The following is a 13773-nucleotide window of genomic DNA, read 5'->3' as shown; positions in this document are numbered from 1 at the left end:
CTTTATTTTGTACTAAAGAATTATTTGGATCACCTCATCACCCCTTCCTCCCACCAGAGATTCATCTTGCCATTTTCCTCATGAACGATTGTTACAGGGCATAGAGGACCACTGACTTTTCTAACACCTTCTGGCCATTTACAAGACCGCAGCAGTTAACTGCATAGGTCCAGAGGCAGCCACCACACATGAAATCCAAAGTGAACACATAGCAAAGTGGTGCTGCATTTTGCCTGAGTACTGACATTAATCCTGTGGCTGCTTTTCTGGATTTTGGGCTCGACAGGCTTAATCACAGCACTGGTATTTTCAACTTCTATTTCTTCTAATCATCCTAAGCATTTAGTATAGTGTATGAAGACAGAGAAAAAAATCCAAACAAAATCATCCATCCCCACATCAAATCCAAATCAACCTCCACCTTCTCCATCCAAAAAATAAAGCTAGAAAAAAGATTAAAGGAAACCAGAACTCAAAGCATCTAGTTATTCTTCCAAAGCTAGTTGTAAATATTCTGAAAATGAAGGCTACGTAGTAATGCAATGCAGAGAAAGTCCCCCTGGCAGTAAAGGAAACAGTGAAGATAAAGACATATGTCTCCGTGACAGAATTTGCTTTTCAGCTGGGGATCTCACTCTGTCGTACCAAAATTCATTCATCAACTCCACCACACTCTATGCATTCCAACTTGGCAATTTCGATGCTCTAAGAACTTGGACCAGTAAGCCTGGAAACTACCTTGCAAATATAAGGCTTAAATTCATTTTAAAATAAAATTTCTGTGTCTCCACCATTGTAGTGCCAGAGGACACCAATAACCTAATCCATGCTCATCCACAGTCGGTTTAGAAACAACACAGCTTCAATGGAATTCAACATTTAACTCCAAAGATCCTCTGATCAAGTAAGGGTTTTCATCCCTTTCCTCCCTGAAAGCTGAATTGCTCCCCCACGTTAACTGGGCCAAGCTCCCATTTAACAGTTCCCTGACAGTGCAGGTGACACAGCCGTAACAACACACACACACAGCCTGCACTCCTGCCCCTCCACTCGTGGTGCTCTACACCCACTGCGCAAGTTGGGATCCACTGACAGTGGGCAAGGAAATCTTTGCAGGGCTGGGACCAAATGGCTTCTCTTCACATTGAAGCTTTCTGCTTCTTGAGGATTGTTAATAAGGAAATGCTTTCCTCTTCTTTTTCAAATATAAAATCTGATTTCTTTTTTAAACCGAAAATTACATTTGTGGTGTTCATTTGATGAGAAAAGTACAGCTTTTGGTTGCATTTTTTTTCCCCCCCAAAAAATCTTAACTAACAGCATCACAGTCTGAATTCTGATTCTTCTGATGTTCTTAAGTTAAAGTTTTTTCTACATTACAGATTAACTTTGAAAGTAGTTTACATATGCATAAGAACTATATATTCAGTCAGGAAATAATGTATTTATAAAGGCATCAGAAAGGCACAGTACCACATTTCCAAGAAAACGAATACAAACTCTTCCCAATAAATACGCACATGTATTTAGATCGTATGTATCTACATCTAACAGAACCATTCTGTTAACAAACTCTTCTCTAGCTGAAATTTTTTTCATTCAGGAAGTAATTTATTTTAAGAAGTGTTCCATGATTTGAAACAGTAAGATTTATCTAACATATAAGGCTTTTCTACACAGTTTCTATACAAATTATGTGCAAAAAGAACTCCAATAAAGTAAGCAAAGGCTGTGACACAAATTAGAGTCAACAGTTCTACAGGAAATAATGAGTTTTACTTCACTTTTTCCCAATGATCTTTCCCCAAAAGCTGCTCAGACTATGAGAACAGACCTAGTCAACCCGTTAGTGCCAAATGCTGGCATTTCTTTTACAGCTGCTGGAAAATGAGGCAGTCTTCACTTAGGATAGAAACAAGATACGTCATCAGTCTAACTAAGCCTAGGCAGCAAGATCCTTCATTTAAATATTTGGAAATGGATGGATTGGCAAAAAAAAAGAGGTTCAGTGAACATAAAACTACCATGTTTTCAAATTCATTAAAACCATATCACAGCTGTCGATGCATTTTAATATACGCAACAGGTTTCAGAACATAAAATGTAATGGAAAAATAAACCCTACTGCTCTCCTACCACCCTTTAAGAGCGCAATCCCTCTGCCAGTGCAATTTATTGCGTGCATTACTTAGCCATGCAACGTCGAAAGAAAATAAGCAATGGAAATCAATAATCTTCACATTAAAAAATAATAAAAGTAACCTTAGATTAATAGCAACTAATTTGATATCTACAGACAAAGCTCTAATTCCCCATACGAAGTCAGCATTAACAGCACTTCTACTTCTGTCCACCTGGAATCGGGCAGGCAGAGGATGCCATCCCTGTGATCTTCTGAGCACCTCACCAACTCTGTGAAGGATCCAGGGAAGATGGCATGAAATGAAGAGGGGCAATTCCTTACTGCTCTCAACACCAGCTACTCAGAAAGAACTGCAGCTCCACTGACTTCCATGGGCATTATCAGATGGAAGAAAACAGCAGCGTTTGGCTCTAAGCCTCTCATTTGATGAGCAAATCTCATACTTCCAGTGAAAGGCAAAGTTGGGTGCTTATAATCAAAAAGGAAAACTTGACAAATTTCACTGAACAACTGGTTACTGCAACCTCATGGCTTTTACCCTGAAACTGCTTGCTTTGCTGCAGGCTCAAGTCTCAAACTTGTCACACGCTTATGTACCAAACTTGGCGTTTAACACACAAGCCAAAAATGGGTTCTTCAGGTTTAACAAATCACTGAAGAAGGCTGGAACCAGTCACAAATCATAAGGAACAGAGCATGAAAGTCTCTTCTGCTGCTCTCTGGAGGTTCTCACTGTGCTGTCATAGTGTCACCTTGTGCTTTTAGGATATAAACTCAGAGCTAATGAGACAGAAGCAAAGGTCAACTTTCCTAAGATAGGATTTCTTAAACACAACAAGTTCAATCTGTCAAACCTTTTGCAAAATATAAACTGTGTCCCTATCCCCATCTTGTGCACACAGTCATTAAGCCACAAGAAACATGCACTCACTACAGTATGTAAGAAATACTGTCCTTTTAGAAATTGCACCTTTAAAGTGTCTTTGATTGAAGATTTCTTAATGGGCCCAATGAGAAATGGCTACACTGAAGCACTTACTCAGCTCTTGATTTTTCATTTCATGCTTTCAGCACTCTGCACTTGTGCAAGTCCCTTTTCTAAGGCCCAGTTCTAAAGTCAGTTGGACTCCTAAAAGCTTTGATTTAAAGTGATTAAACAATGCCCAATTTCAAACCCATGCTTGAGTACTTTTTTAAAACGTTGCCTTATACCAACCTATATCTGACTTTTCAGTGGAGTTCTTAGGGATGCTGTACACAGAGAAAGGGTTTAATGCTCCAAAGCAAATATTAACACGTTAGGTAGCATCTGTGTGAAAACTATTTCAAAGCCAAGAAATTAAGCAAAGAACGTAAGATGAGGAGTGACTGATTAACGTTTTTGTGACAACCGTGTATATTGAATTAAACTGGCTTATCACTTCTCTCTCCCTTTTGAAGTCTGAATGCCTTTCACACTGCTGTGTACCATGCTGACTTACGCATCTAGCAGAAAAGGCAGTGTTCCACAGATAATCTTCCCTGTATATCACCTACCCTTTGAAACACTTGTACTTCATCAGACAAGGATCTGGGACCATTAACCATCAAGGCACACGGTCTACGGCTCCTTCAGGTGCACTTCCTACAGCTCAGATATTGTATATCTGAAGATTGCCAAAACCAGTACCAGAACATTCAGGGTTTCCCTTCTTTAAATGTCTATTTTCAGAAAATTAATAACCTCCAGCATTGCAGATAAATGCATGTAAGAAAATAATTGAAAGACTTATTGGCAGTGTTTCAGGACAGTTCCGTGACTTCATGCAACAGCTTGTGATTTTACAGCTAAGCTGAAGAACATGTACCCTGCAGGCTTGCGAGGCCTTCAATTACTCTAACAGAAATAATGAGCCTTGCACTTGGAAAATTAATGGCATTAATCATTTATCTTTCAGAATATATCTGTCCCTGCCACTAAAATGTACATATAAAGTTAATAATTCCAAAGAGTTCTACAGAGAATATTTCACTTTCCTGCTAAAGAGAAAATGTCAAAGTGGTCTCTCAAGCTTACTGCAATCCAAGTATGAATATGAGGGGGAAGGAAATGCAAACTTTCAGACCCATTCCTTCAAACTCACAGAACATTCATTTTAGATGCAGCCATTAAGAAGAACTACTGATACTTTTTTCACCTTCTTCCTTTGCAGCACCCACTGAACACAAGCTCTTATACACTCCCCAGAACGCACTTACCCTTAGTTCAACTTCTTTGCCAAGTAAGTCATACAGACTTGCTCCTTTGGAGGTGATTTCAGAAGCAAGCTGTCTAGCTGCCTTCAAGTCAGCAATCTGGAAACACAGCAACAGCACTGAATATAAAAGAGAATGCCCCAATATCACAAAGAAAATGCATGACAGATTTTTCCCATTTTGATGTTAAAATCACATATGAGGTCAGCACAGTGGCTGAAATTCTACTACAGTATTGAAGAAGTTGTCCACTGGAACCAGGAAGCCTGTCTCTTGGCTTTAAAATGGTCTAGATGAGGCACCATTTACACATTGGCTTTTGGGTGAAACCCCAGCCACTTTAGGCCAACAAAAAAACCCCAAAACTCCTAAAACTGTGACTTGGCCAGTTCATGTGCTGCCCAGGGCAAAGGGAAACATCACCTTTTTCATATGAAAAGTTAGAAGTATATATACATACGTAATGACTATTGATCATCTACAGGTGTTTTTTCATTTTTTCTTTGGGTATTTTCTTCAGAGACACACACCAGACTTACACAGAGGAAAAATTGCCTGTGGTTCTGCCATTTTTTCAAGAATGGTAGTATTATTGCCTAACAAGCAGGCATGGCATACTATAGCTATAAAAGAATCAAAGACTAGAAGTATTAAAATATCGAAGAGGTGCTAAAACTATCAAAAAGCAGTAACAGAAATTCCTCTTATTTAACAAAGTATTGGGTTTTTTAATATCTCAAGATGGCATTTATTTTAAGGGCTTGAACAGCTTTGATGTTTGTTAGGGTAACATGAATTCCCTTTTCTTCAATGCAAATGGGTTGAAAACCAACTTTCAGCCTGTATTTTGCAAACTCCTCCTTTTGCAACAAGGTTAGCAGATAGAAAATAGTCTTTATTCCAGCCTACTCCAATATTTCTATGATTTCAACAGCAGTCCAAACCACAGATAACCAATTTTGTGCCACTGTTGCCTTGTGTTATGCTTCTGGTTGAGAATTCACAGAGATTAAAACAAATCATAGCATGTAACCTCAACTACAGAAAGTATGAGTTAAAACCATACCCGCTCCCTTGTGAGAACATTCTCTACTTAAGTTTCAGATAGAAAATGGATTTGTTTTTTATAGGTTAACACAAAACCCCTGCCAAAAGCAAGAGTACAAGTTTTCCTTACTTTTGAGCCAAGATCAAACTTGAACTTGCTGCTGTTGTCCTCACTCACGTCTGCACGTTCCACTCCCTTGGTATTCATAGCACCGTAAAGCACAGAGGTGACCTTTAGCAGTTCCTTCACTGCATAGCCATCTGCCTGGTAAAGCTTCTTTGTGTTGAGCTTTATGTGAGCTTTGGTAGCCTTTGGGAAGAAAGAATGAAGTCACTGTGTCACAAAGAACAAAATCCTCATTTACCTCTTCACTCTCCACTTGAAAGCTCTTTTGGGGGGCACCAGAATTTTTTTTTTTTTTTTTTTAAACAGAAATCAATCTTCCTGTTTGGAAACACAAGTTTCCTTCATCATAATACTGATGTTTCTAGAAGAAATTTTTCTGAAACATGTGCACTCTCTGTACGTCAGAATATTTGTAGATAATTGCCAGAATGAAAAAACTCAAACTATCCATTAATTCTTCCCCACATGAAGATCAGCAAAAACCCTGTGCACCACTTAAATTCAAATTAAGTTTAAGTGGAATGTAAGTGCTGCCCAGGTCTTGCGATGATGCTGGAGAGAGGTAAATTTCACCCTTAATGAGTTACAAGAGTAAGATCAATTATCCTAATTTAACTGTCTTCTCTTCCAGCAGTACCTTCTGAATATTTTATTGTTTCTCTCAAATTTTTCCCTGCTATGATATGAGTGATTTTACTCCCTTGTCTTCCATCTCTGAAAAGTACAGACAGACCAGTAAGGAAAAAAAAATTAAAAATTATAATATTATCTTTTTATACTTCAAAATAATAAAGGGGAAAAAAGAGCATAATAGAAATGATACATCTGCCACAAAAAGGACACAAATGTTGTTCTTTAAATTCCTGACAAGACTGTATTATAGACGAATAGACACAAGGAGCCAACACCAAACTTCAGATAAAACTTTGAGGCAGTTTCCCTGATGGCATGACTAAACAATCAAGCAAACAAAAACTGATCACTGGTTATGAATACAAAAAACTAAGCATCCAAATGACTTAACAGCTTTTTTTCGGTATCTTTTGAAGATGAAACTTCTGCTAAAATGTTTATCCTTTGGGAATATTGTGTGGCAGAAAGAATCTATCCACGGTTCACTGGTGGTATTACACAACTTTGGTATTACAGCGTTACCGTAAGGAATTCACACCCCCCTAGGGCTCTGACAGTGCAAGATCTTCAATCTGGGGTAAAAGACTCAAACATTAAAATGGATGATACAAGTTTTGCCCACTCAGCACTGAGCTTCACTGAATAACTGACTGTAGGAAAATTTCCTGTGAAACTAAAGAGAGAAAGGACCACATCTCAAACCATGGATTTAGCTCCAACTTTTCACAGAACAAAGGAAACAGAAATAAATAGGTCCATGTTTCTTCCTACGCATCTTGTCAAACTTTGTGACTTTTCAATCAGACTTCCATCTCCAAGAAATGTTTAGCTCTTGCCTCTCTCATCCCAAAATCTCAACCCAGCAGAGGAAACTGACTCTACATCTGCTTCCTGCTGACAGGAACTCAGCTGAAAAGTGAAGACAAGACTTCCAGAACAGCTTACTGATGTGGTACATCCTGAGCTGGGGGAATATGAGGCTTAGGGTACAAAAAACCCTAATCCCTTTTAAAACTTTTCACCACCGTGACCTCAAAGGAGCCAATACGCAAAGTGGAAAGCCAGATATGTTCTTCTTCCTTCCTTTTCAGTAGAAGGAACCTAAAAAACTAATCATAGAAACAGTTGGTATTAAATATTAAGAGAAGCAGATTACTAAATTCACAGAATCTGTTAAACATCCCCTACACAAAGACAACTAATGCACCACATCACGAAGGATGTTGCTAAGGATAGGAATTCCAATTTCAGTTCCATTCAACCCCAAGAGAGAAAAATCACAGAATGGTTTGGGTTGGAAGGGACCTTAAAGATCATCTAGTTCCAGCTCCCCTCCACAGGCAGGGACACCTTCCACTAGCCCAGGTTGCCCAAAGCCCCGTCCAACCTGGCCTTGAACCCTTCCAGGGAGGGGGGAGCCACAGCTTCTCTGGGCAACCTGTGCCAGTGCCTCACCACCCTCACAGGGAAGAATTTCTTCTTTAAGTCTAATCTGAATCTACCCTCTTTCAGTTTAAAACTGTTACCCCTCATCCTATCCCTACACTCCCCGATAAAAAGTCCCTCCCCATCTTTCCTGTAGCCCCTTTAAGGTCTCCCCAGAGCCCTCTCTTCTCCAGGCTGAACAATCCCCACTCTCTCAGCCTGTCCTCATAGATAGGAGAGGTGCTCCAGCCCCTGATCATCATCTAGTAAAGGAAAAAAAAATGTTTTTTTCACTCAAAGACTACTTAAAAAGAAGAAAATATACACAGATAAGTACATAGATTTTTCAGATTGGCATAATGGCATTGCTTACTCAAGAAGGCAACTTCATGTTTGGAAGGCTTGAGACAGACACCTGTGTTGTAACAACTCTAAATAGTTTTGAAGTATCATTAAGTATCACCTCCATCTATTCTGAAGATCAGATTATTACAATGCAATAGAAAAGATAAAGAGAAATATACTGCAAGAATGGCATCAATAGTCAGAAAGTTTGCTTTACTTTAAAATCTGCTTTATTATTATCATAGGGCCAAATTTTGAAAGTGTGAGGGAAATGCAGAAACAGCCCAGGGAAGAACCAGAACTGCCAGCTGAGTGCTCCAGCCATTCGGTTTCAGAGTCATGGTCTTTAGCCTGTCTGGCCCAAACATTTTGCATCCTTTCCTGTACAATGGCACATTCTTGATAGGAGGAATGAGGATTGCTCTCATCTCCCTGTCTTCTTTTAATACTCAGGATAGTCTCCTGGGTACTGAAGTAGTGGCTCTAAATTTCCACTGCTTCTCCCATCACTTTTTAAAAAACAAGTATTTGCCTTTTGCAAAAAGTTTGGTACCTTGGTTTGCTAAGTATGTTTTCATGAATCAATTTCTGTGAGACTAAACTCATCAGAGGCTTTTTGTTGCACTCCACCTCAAATTTGGATCCAAGCAGCCTCGAGTAGGAGCCTGGTATTGAGCCACACGGACTAAGGCGGTTCTAGGTGGGCAAGTGATTAAAAAACTACATAAGACAACCTGCAGACACTTCAGGAACTTTTGGGTCCAAAAAGAAGCCATTTGGTGAGTTCTTAAACTGCCAGTAACACAGAGTAATATGTAATTTGTGTAAAAAATTAACACATCTTTACTCCTTGTTGAGTAAAGGAGAGCAATACTCTACTTATATGTCATGATGATTAATCCAAGCTGGTATTCTCTTCTGAGGCAAATCTGTCTCCATCAAATCTCACATCTGCCTATGGATGCATAAAGCTATTAGCTACTGGAGAAGATAACTGTGGATCCCATGGACAGAGAATTATGAAGGAAATGTCTACAAGCTTTTCTCATTCTGAAAATGCTGAAATCCTACAATAATCCCCATATTATTGTGCAATATTAACTGAGACTAAGTAGAGGATGATTAAAGAAATTTCCATTCATTTCATTTTCTGCATCTTATTATGTAATTCTTCAAAACCCTTGGGATTTCTTACATGAAATCAGTTATTAAAAGGAAAATGTATGCATAACATTGTTTCTGCTTCCACACTTGCCCTTTTAAAACATGCTTGATTTGAAAACCCTCCAAACAAAATGGATCTGTTCACTACATCTTATGATGCTCCAGGGCTCAGAAGTGCATTCTGGTATGTACAGAACTGTATCATGCTCTGAACATAGGAAAATTAAGAATTAAGAAAATTTATGGTGAACATCACAAATCAGAAGGGAAAAGCTGGCTTGTTTATAATGTCATTTTAATATATTTTAAAAATTTAAAAAAGTATTATAAGAAATTAATCTTTGGTATTAGCACAAAGACTTCCATTGCTTCCAGACCCACCCACAGCCCCATTAATTTTTTTTCTACCTGATTAACAGTGTTGTATAAGTGTGCCATAACTGCAAAGGCTCATGCTGCATCAAAATAACAAGAATTATATGAAGGACAATGTTATTTTATTCCATGGGACTAAAAAAGTTGATGGCCCAATTCAAGTATGCTCATGTATAATGTGACAAAAGATTTGATCTGAGAAAAATATGACTTGATCTAGTAAGTGAGAAGGCTCATACAACAGAATACCAATATACAATTCTACATCATAACGAAAACATCAGAAGTTACGACTGTTCAAGCATACAGAGAATCAGGCATCCAAAGTTAGCAATAAATATGATGGGTTCTCTTCTGAATCCATTTAAACGGCTTCAAAAAATTTTGTATCTACAGCTATATCTTCCACTATTACCTTTTTATAAATATGAAGTGATGAGGATGAATACTGTTTTAGCGTCAGATGTTTAGATCCCAATTCCACAAAGATACGTACATAACTCTACATGATTTCAGTAACAGCACACCCTGGCCTGTTCAAGTTTCTAACAGCACAAGATATACAATACAGCACAAGAATACAATACATACCCAGCTTCTCATTGCAAGGAAATTGTCAGGGTTAAGAGAGAAAGCATTAAAGCTAATATAGAAGCAGTATTTCAGTGTGCGTAAGCACGATTCCTTAGGCAGACTTACCATGAACTGAGCCACTGCCTTGATGAAGAAAACCCGGTCCTGTTCTGTCTCCACATCAGGAGGAATATCAGTCTGAGGTTCATACCTGTGGAAAGAAGCAGGCGTAGATTCTGACAAGAAATACCTGTGTAATATTAAAGACACTGGTTTGTTTGTGAGGCAAAAAATCAAACAAAACAAGCATGTACGAGACTGGAAAATAAATCTTTAGCTCCTACTGCAGATCAGGGTATCCAGACCCTGGAATGTATACAATGGGTTTGTGTACAAACTGCAAAAGCTGTAAAACCTGAGGAAGTTCTCCAGGAGGAGTGGTCACGGTGGGGTCCTGAATACATCTTTTCAGTCAGTTTTGCAAAGGAACAAAATTCAGCTGTCTCAATCAAGTCTCTGAAACACTTATTCTCAAAGTAATTTACTACTTAAACCACAAGCTACTTATATAAATCAAACTAAACTTAATCATGTGTGGCTTCACAATTTAAAACACCAGGCATACGACTGACAATATTCCCAGTCTTTCTGGCGGTACGTTAAAATGACTTGTACCAGATTACTATTGTTCATAATAAAACCAGCCACCTTGTCCTTTAAAGTGTTATGACACTTTTGCACCCTCCCAAAATACACAAGAGAAGATCACACTCGGACATCATCTCAAACATATTACTTTCAAAAGTAAATGAAACTTATGAAAAAGCAAACTGAAAGATTGTGAAATGCTTTAAAAAAAACATTCACGAAATGCAGAAACTTCTAGAAGTCACCAGCCTACAGGAACCAGGGAAGAAAAAACTCCCAGTTTCATAAATGCTTTGAGATTTTCAGCATTCAGAGAGGCAAAAAAACCATCTTTGCATTCAAATCCCATTCGAAATTATAAGCAAGGTGTATGTGAAGTAGCCTCTCTGCTTTAAAGTGTAATTAAAAGACTTCTAGAAGCTGGAAAAGCTGTCTGCCCGTGTCAAGTGTAATTCTGACCCACAACAGAAAAGGATGCCAGTGTTCAGTCACTATTTGGTCTGAAAGTGAAGCACTTCACTATTAGGCATAGTTTAAGCTTTTAAAAAGAAAAAAGCTTTTAAACAGAAGTTTAAGCTTTTAAAAGTGTCCAGGTTCATTAGAGAAATGTATTTTTAAAACAATATTTCTGATTTCTTTCAACTGCTGTTATTTTATTGTTACATACTAGGGAGGACACTGATTTGTGTTTTTACATGAGTTGAAAACAACCAGTAATTTAGACCATGAGTGTAACAGCAGTATCTCAAAGAATATTTAGATAACTTAACCCAAGTAATTCTGAATGGTTGTATGTCCCCATTTTATTACAATTGCAACAGTATTCAGCAAATTTCTAACAGCTCAGTAATTAAACTTAATGGATACTAATTATGAATCCAGGCCAAAAAGTAGCAATCAGGCAAATGGGTCACTGTCATATTTCAATTATAATAGTCTACCTTATGAGTAGCTTAAAAAACGTAGTTTATTTTTTCACTTACATGGGAGAAAGACGATTATACATAATTTCATTAGCACTTGAAGTTTCATAAATATTTAACCAAAGTCTGTCAGCGGGTTAAGTGGGTATAAAACTACAACTGGTAGTAGTAAATTAGTAGTGTATAATTTTTTTTTTTTTTGAAACGTGGCATGGATGCTAGACAATATCAGGTTGAACCAGTAACAATTGTAGCAACAAGGTAAAAACTAACTGTATCTTGACAAGTTCTCACCATTTATCACCCTGTTTGGGGTACAAGGTCAGATATAGGCAAGAATGGTGATGGAGTTTGTAAAATATGTGAAAGAGATACGGCTACTTCTGAGTAAGTATGTCCACCTTCAGGATGCAATCTCTGCCAGGACTGAGTCATTGTATCTTTTACTTCAGCTGTTAAAACACTTTTGGTGTTGTTCTATAATTAAACTAAAAACCTGCAAACTTAACTACTACATCTTCTATCTGCTATTTAGAAGAGTAGATCTGAAAGAATGGGTAAATATCATTATCTTCCTCTTCAAACTTCTTAACACAGTTTCACACCAAAACATCAGCTCTAAGCATATATATCGCATCCCAGCATCAGCCCCAACATTTGTTAGCCTGATCACCAACCTTTTCACTAGCCAGAGAAGCACTTCCGAAACAAGCATGAAGTTTGGGGTCTGAAAATTCTCCATAGATATGAGTCGGGGATACCCCAGTGCCCTCATCATCTCAGTAAAATCTGAAAAACAAGTAAGAGCACAGATGCCTTCTTACATCTCCATCATGGCCATTACCAAGAACTCCAGTTCCCACAGCACGCTGTTCATTTACCATTTGATATGCCCTGTTCAAAGTACTGTTAAAGAAAATCCTGAATGGATTTAAAAAAAAAAAAAAAAGAAGTATCATTTCAATAGAAAACATGCCTGAGTAAAGAAGCGACTTTTTAACAGGAGATTGACTGGGCAGAAACAACCTTAAAACAGCTTATCTCTACAAAACACACCATTTAAATGAAGTTAACTACAATGCAGCGTCCCGGTCGTCTGCGTTTAGCGTGCCCTGGTAAGCCCAGCCTGGCAGTCAATCTAAAGACAGGCTCCAACCCTGCAGCAGGCTCCTGCAGCCTCCTCGCAGGCCCCAGGCGCCCCTCACCCGGCTCTAAGTGAAACCACAGGGCAAAATTTAAAGGAAAAGCGGGACCGGCGCGGCCGCTGAGACACCCACTGGGGCCGGAGCTGCTCGGCGGGCCCCAGCGAGCCGCGGCTGCCCGGGGGGGCCTCAGGGGAGCCGAGTCCGGGGGCTGCCGCGTCCCGCCCCGCCCCGTCCCCCCCGCGCCCCTCAGCGAGGCTCCTCACTCCTGAGGTCGCGGAACGACATCGCCGGGGCAGCCCGCGGGCCTCCGCCTGCCGCCGCCGCACTAGGCCGCGCCGCTCGTCTCCACGGCAACCCCCCTACGGCGCAGCGGCCGGGCCAAACTCCTGCGGAAAGCGAAGCGCCATGGCGGTGGGGCCAGGCCCGGGGTCCCCGGCCCCTGCGGCACCTCCCGAGCCAGGGCGGCGCTGGCTCTGCCCGGGGCACCCTCCCTCCAGCTGGGGCGGCGCCCGGTCTCCCCCTCGCTCTGCAGGGAGGTGGGGCCCGCTGCCGAGATGGCTGCCCCTGGGGTGCCGGCTGGCCCCTCGGCCCGGGCCTGCTCTGGGACCAGCAGCGTGTCATGGCGGGTCCCTGTGTGCTGGGAGACGGCTCCCGCGCCCCACAGCTCCCTGCTGTCGCACGCCAGCCACCCACCAGCACCCTGCCTTAGGCGACATCCAGCCGGGACAGGAGCAGGGAGGGAGGGCTAAGAGCCATCATCAGTTATTTCCAGAGAAGACCCATAGTACCTGTGCCACATTAAATGGTGGGTGCTGTGGTTTGAGGAGAAGGCCGTGCTCCCCCACAGGACAGCACAACCGTCACCAGGGATATGAAAACCCATGTCCTCACCTCGCCTGAGCGGACACAAACCCACCGCTGCCACATCCCGGGGGGATGAATCTCCAGCTCTCAGTCCTGTTGGAGTCAGCACATCCACCTTCCACCCGC

At 40.5% G+C, this 13773-nt stretch overlaps 1 protein-coding gene across 5 annotated transcripts in view; it reads right to left on the bottom strand.

Moving 5' to 3' along the window:
• CLUAP1 (clusterin associated protein 1) overlaps positions 1-13417 on the bottom strand; it is a 70714-nt gene extending 57297 nt beyond the window's left edge. Inside the window, exons 1-5 of one of the 5 annotated variants that reach the window (XM_074841238.1) lie at positions 13047-13417; positions 12316-12427; positions 10194-10278; positions 5556-5735; positions 4382-4477 (exon numbers count right to left, since the gene is read on the bottom strand). In XM_074841238.1, coding sequence (XP_074697339.1) covers positions 4382-4477; positions 5556-5735; positions 10194-10278; positions 12316-12427; positions 13047-13404 — 831 coding nt within the window. In that variant the 5' untranslated portion in view covers positions 13405-13417. Of the gene's footprint in view, positions 1-4381; positions 4478-5555; positions 5736-10193; positions 10279-12315; positions 12428-12694; positions 12864-12915; positions 12990-13046 lie in introns of those variants that run through there. The other 4 variants (XM_074841236.1, XM_074841237.1, XM_074841240.1 and 1 more) reach the window with 4 other exon arrangements.
• Positions 13418-13773: the final 356 nt, after the last annotated feature.

This window comes from Strix aluco, chromosome 15 (genome assembly GCF_031877795.1).
Source record: "Strix aluco isolate bStrAlu1 chromosome 15, bStrAlu1.hap1, whole genome shotgun sequence".
Taxonomy (NCBI): domain Eukaryota; kingdom Metazoa; phylum Chordata; class Aves; order Strigiformes; family Strigidae; genus Strix; species Strix aluco.
The sequence above is the reverse complement of the archived record's forward strand: the minus strand, read 5'-3'. Positions and strand labels throughout refer to the sequence as shown.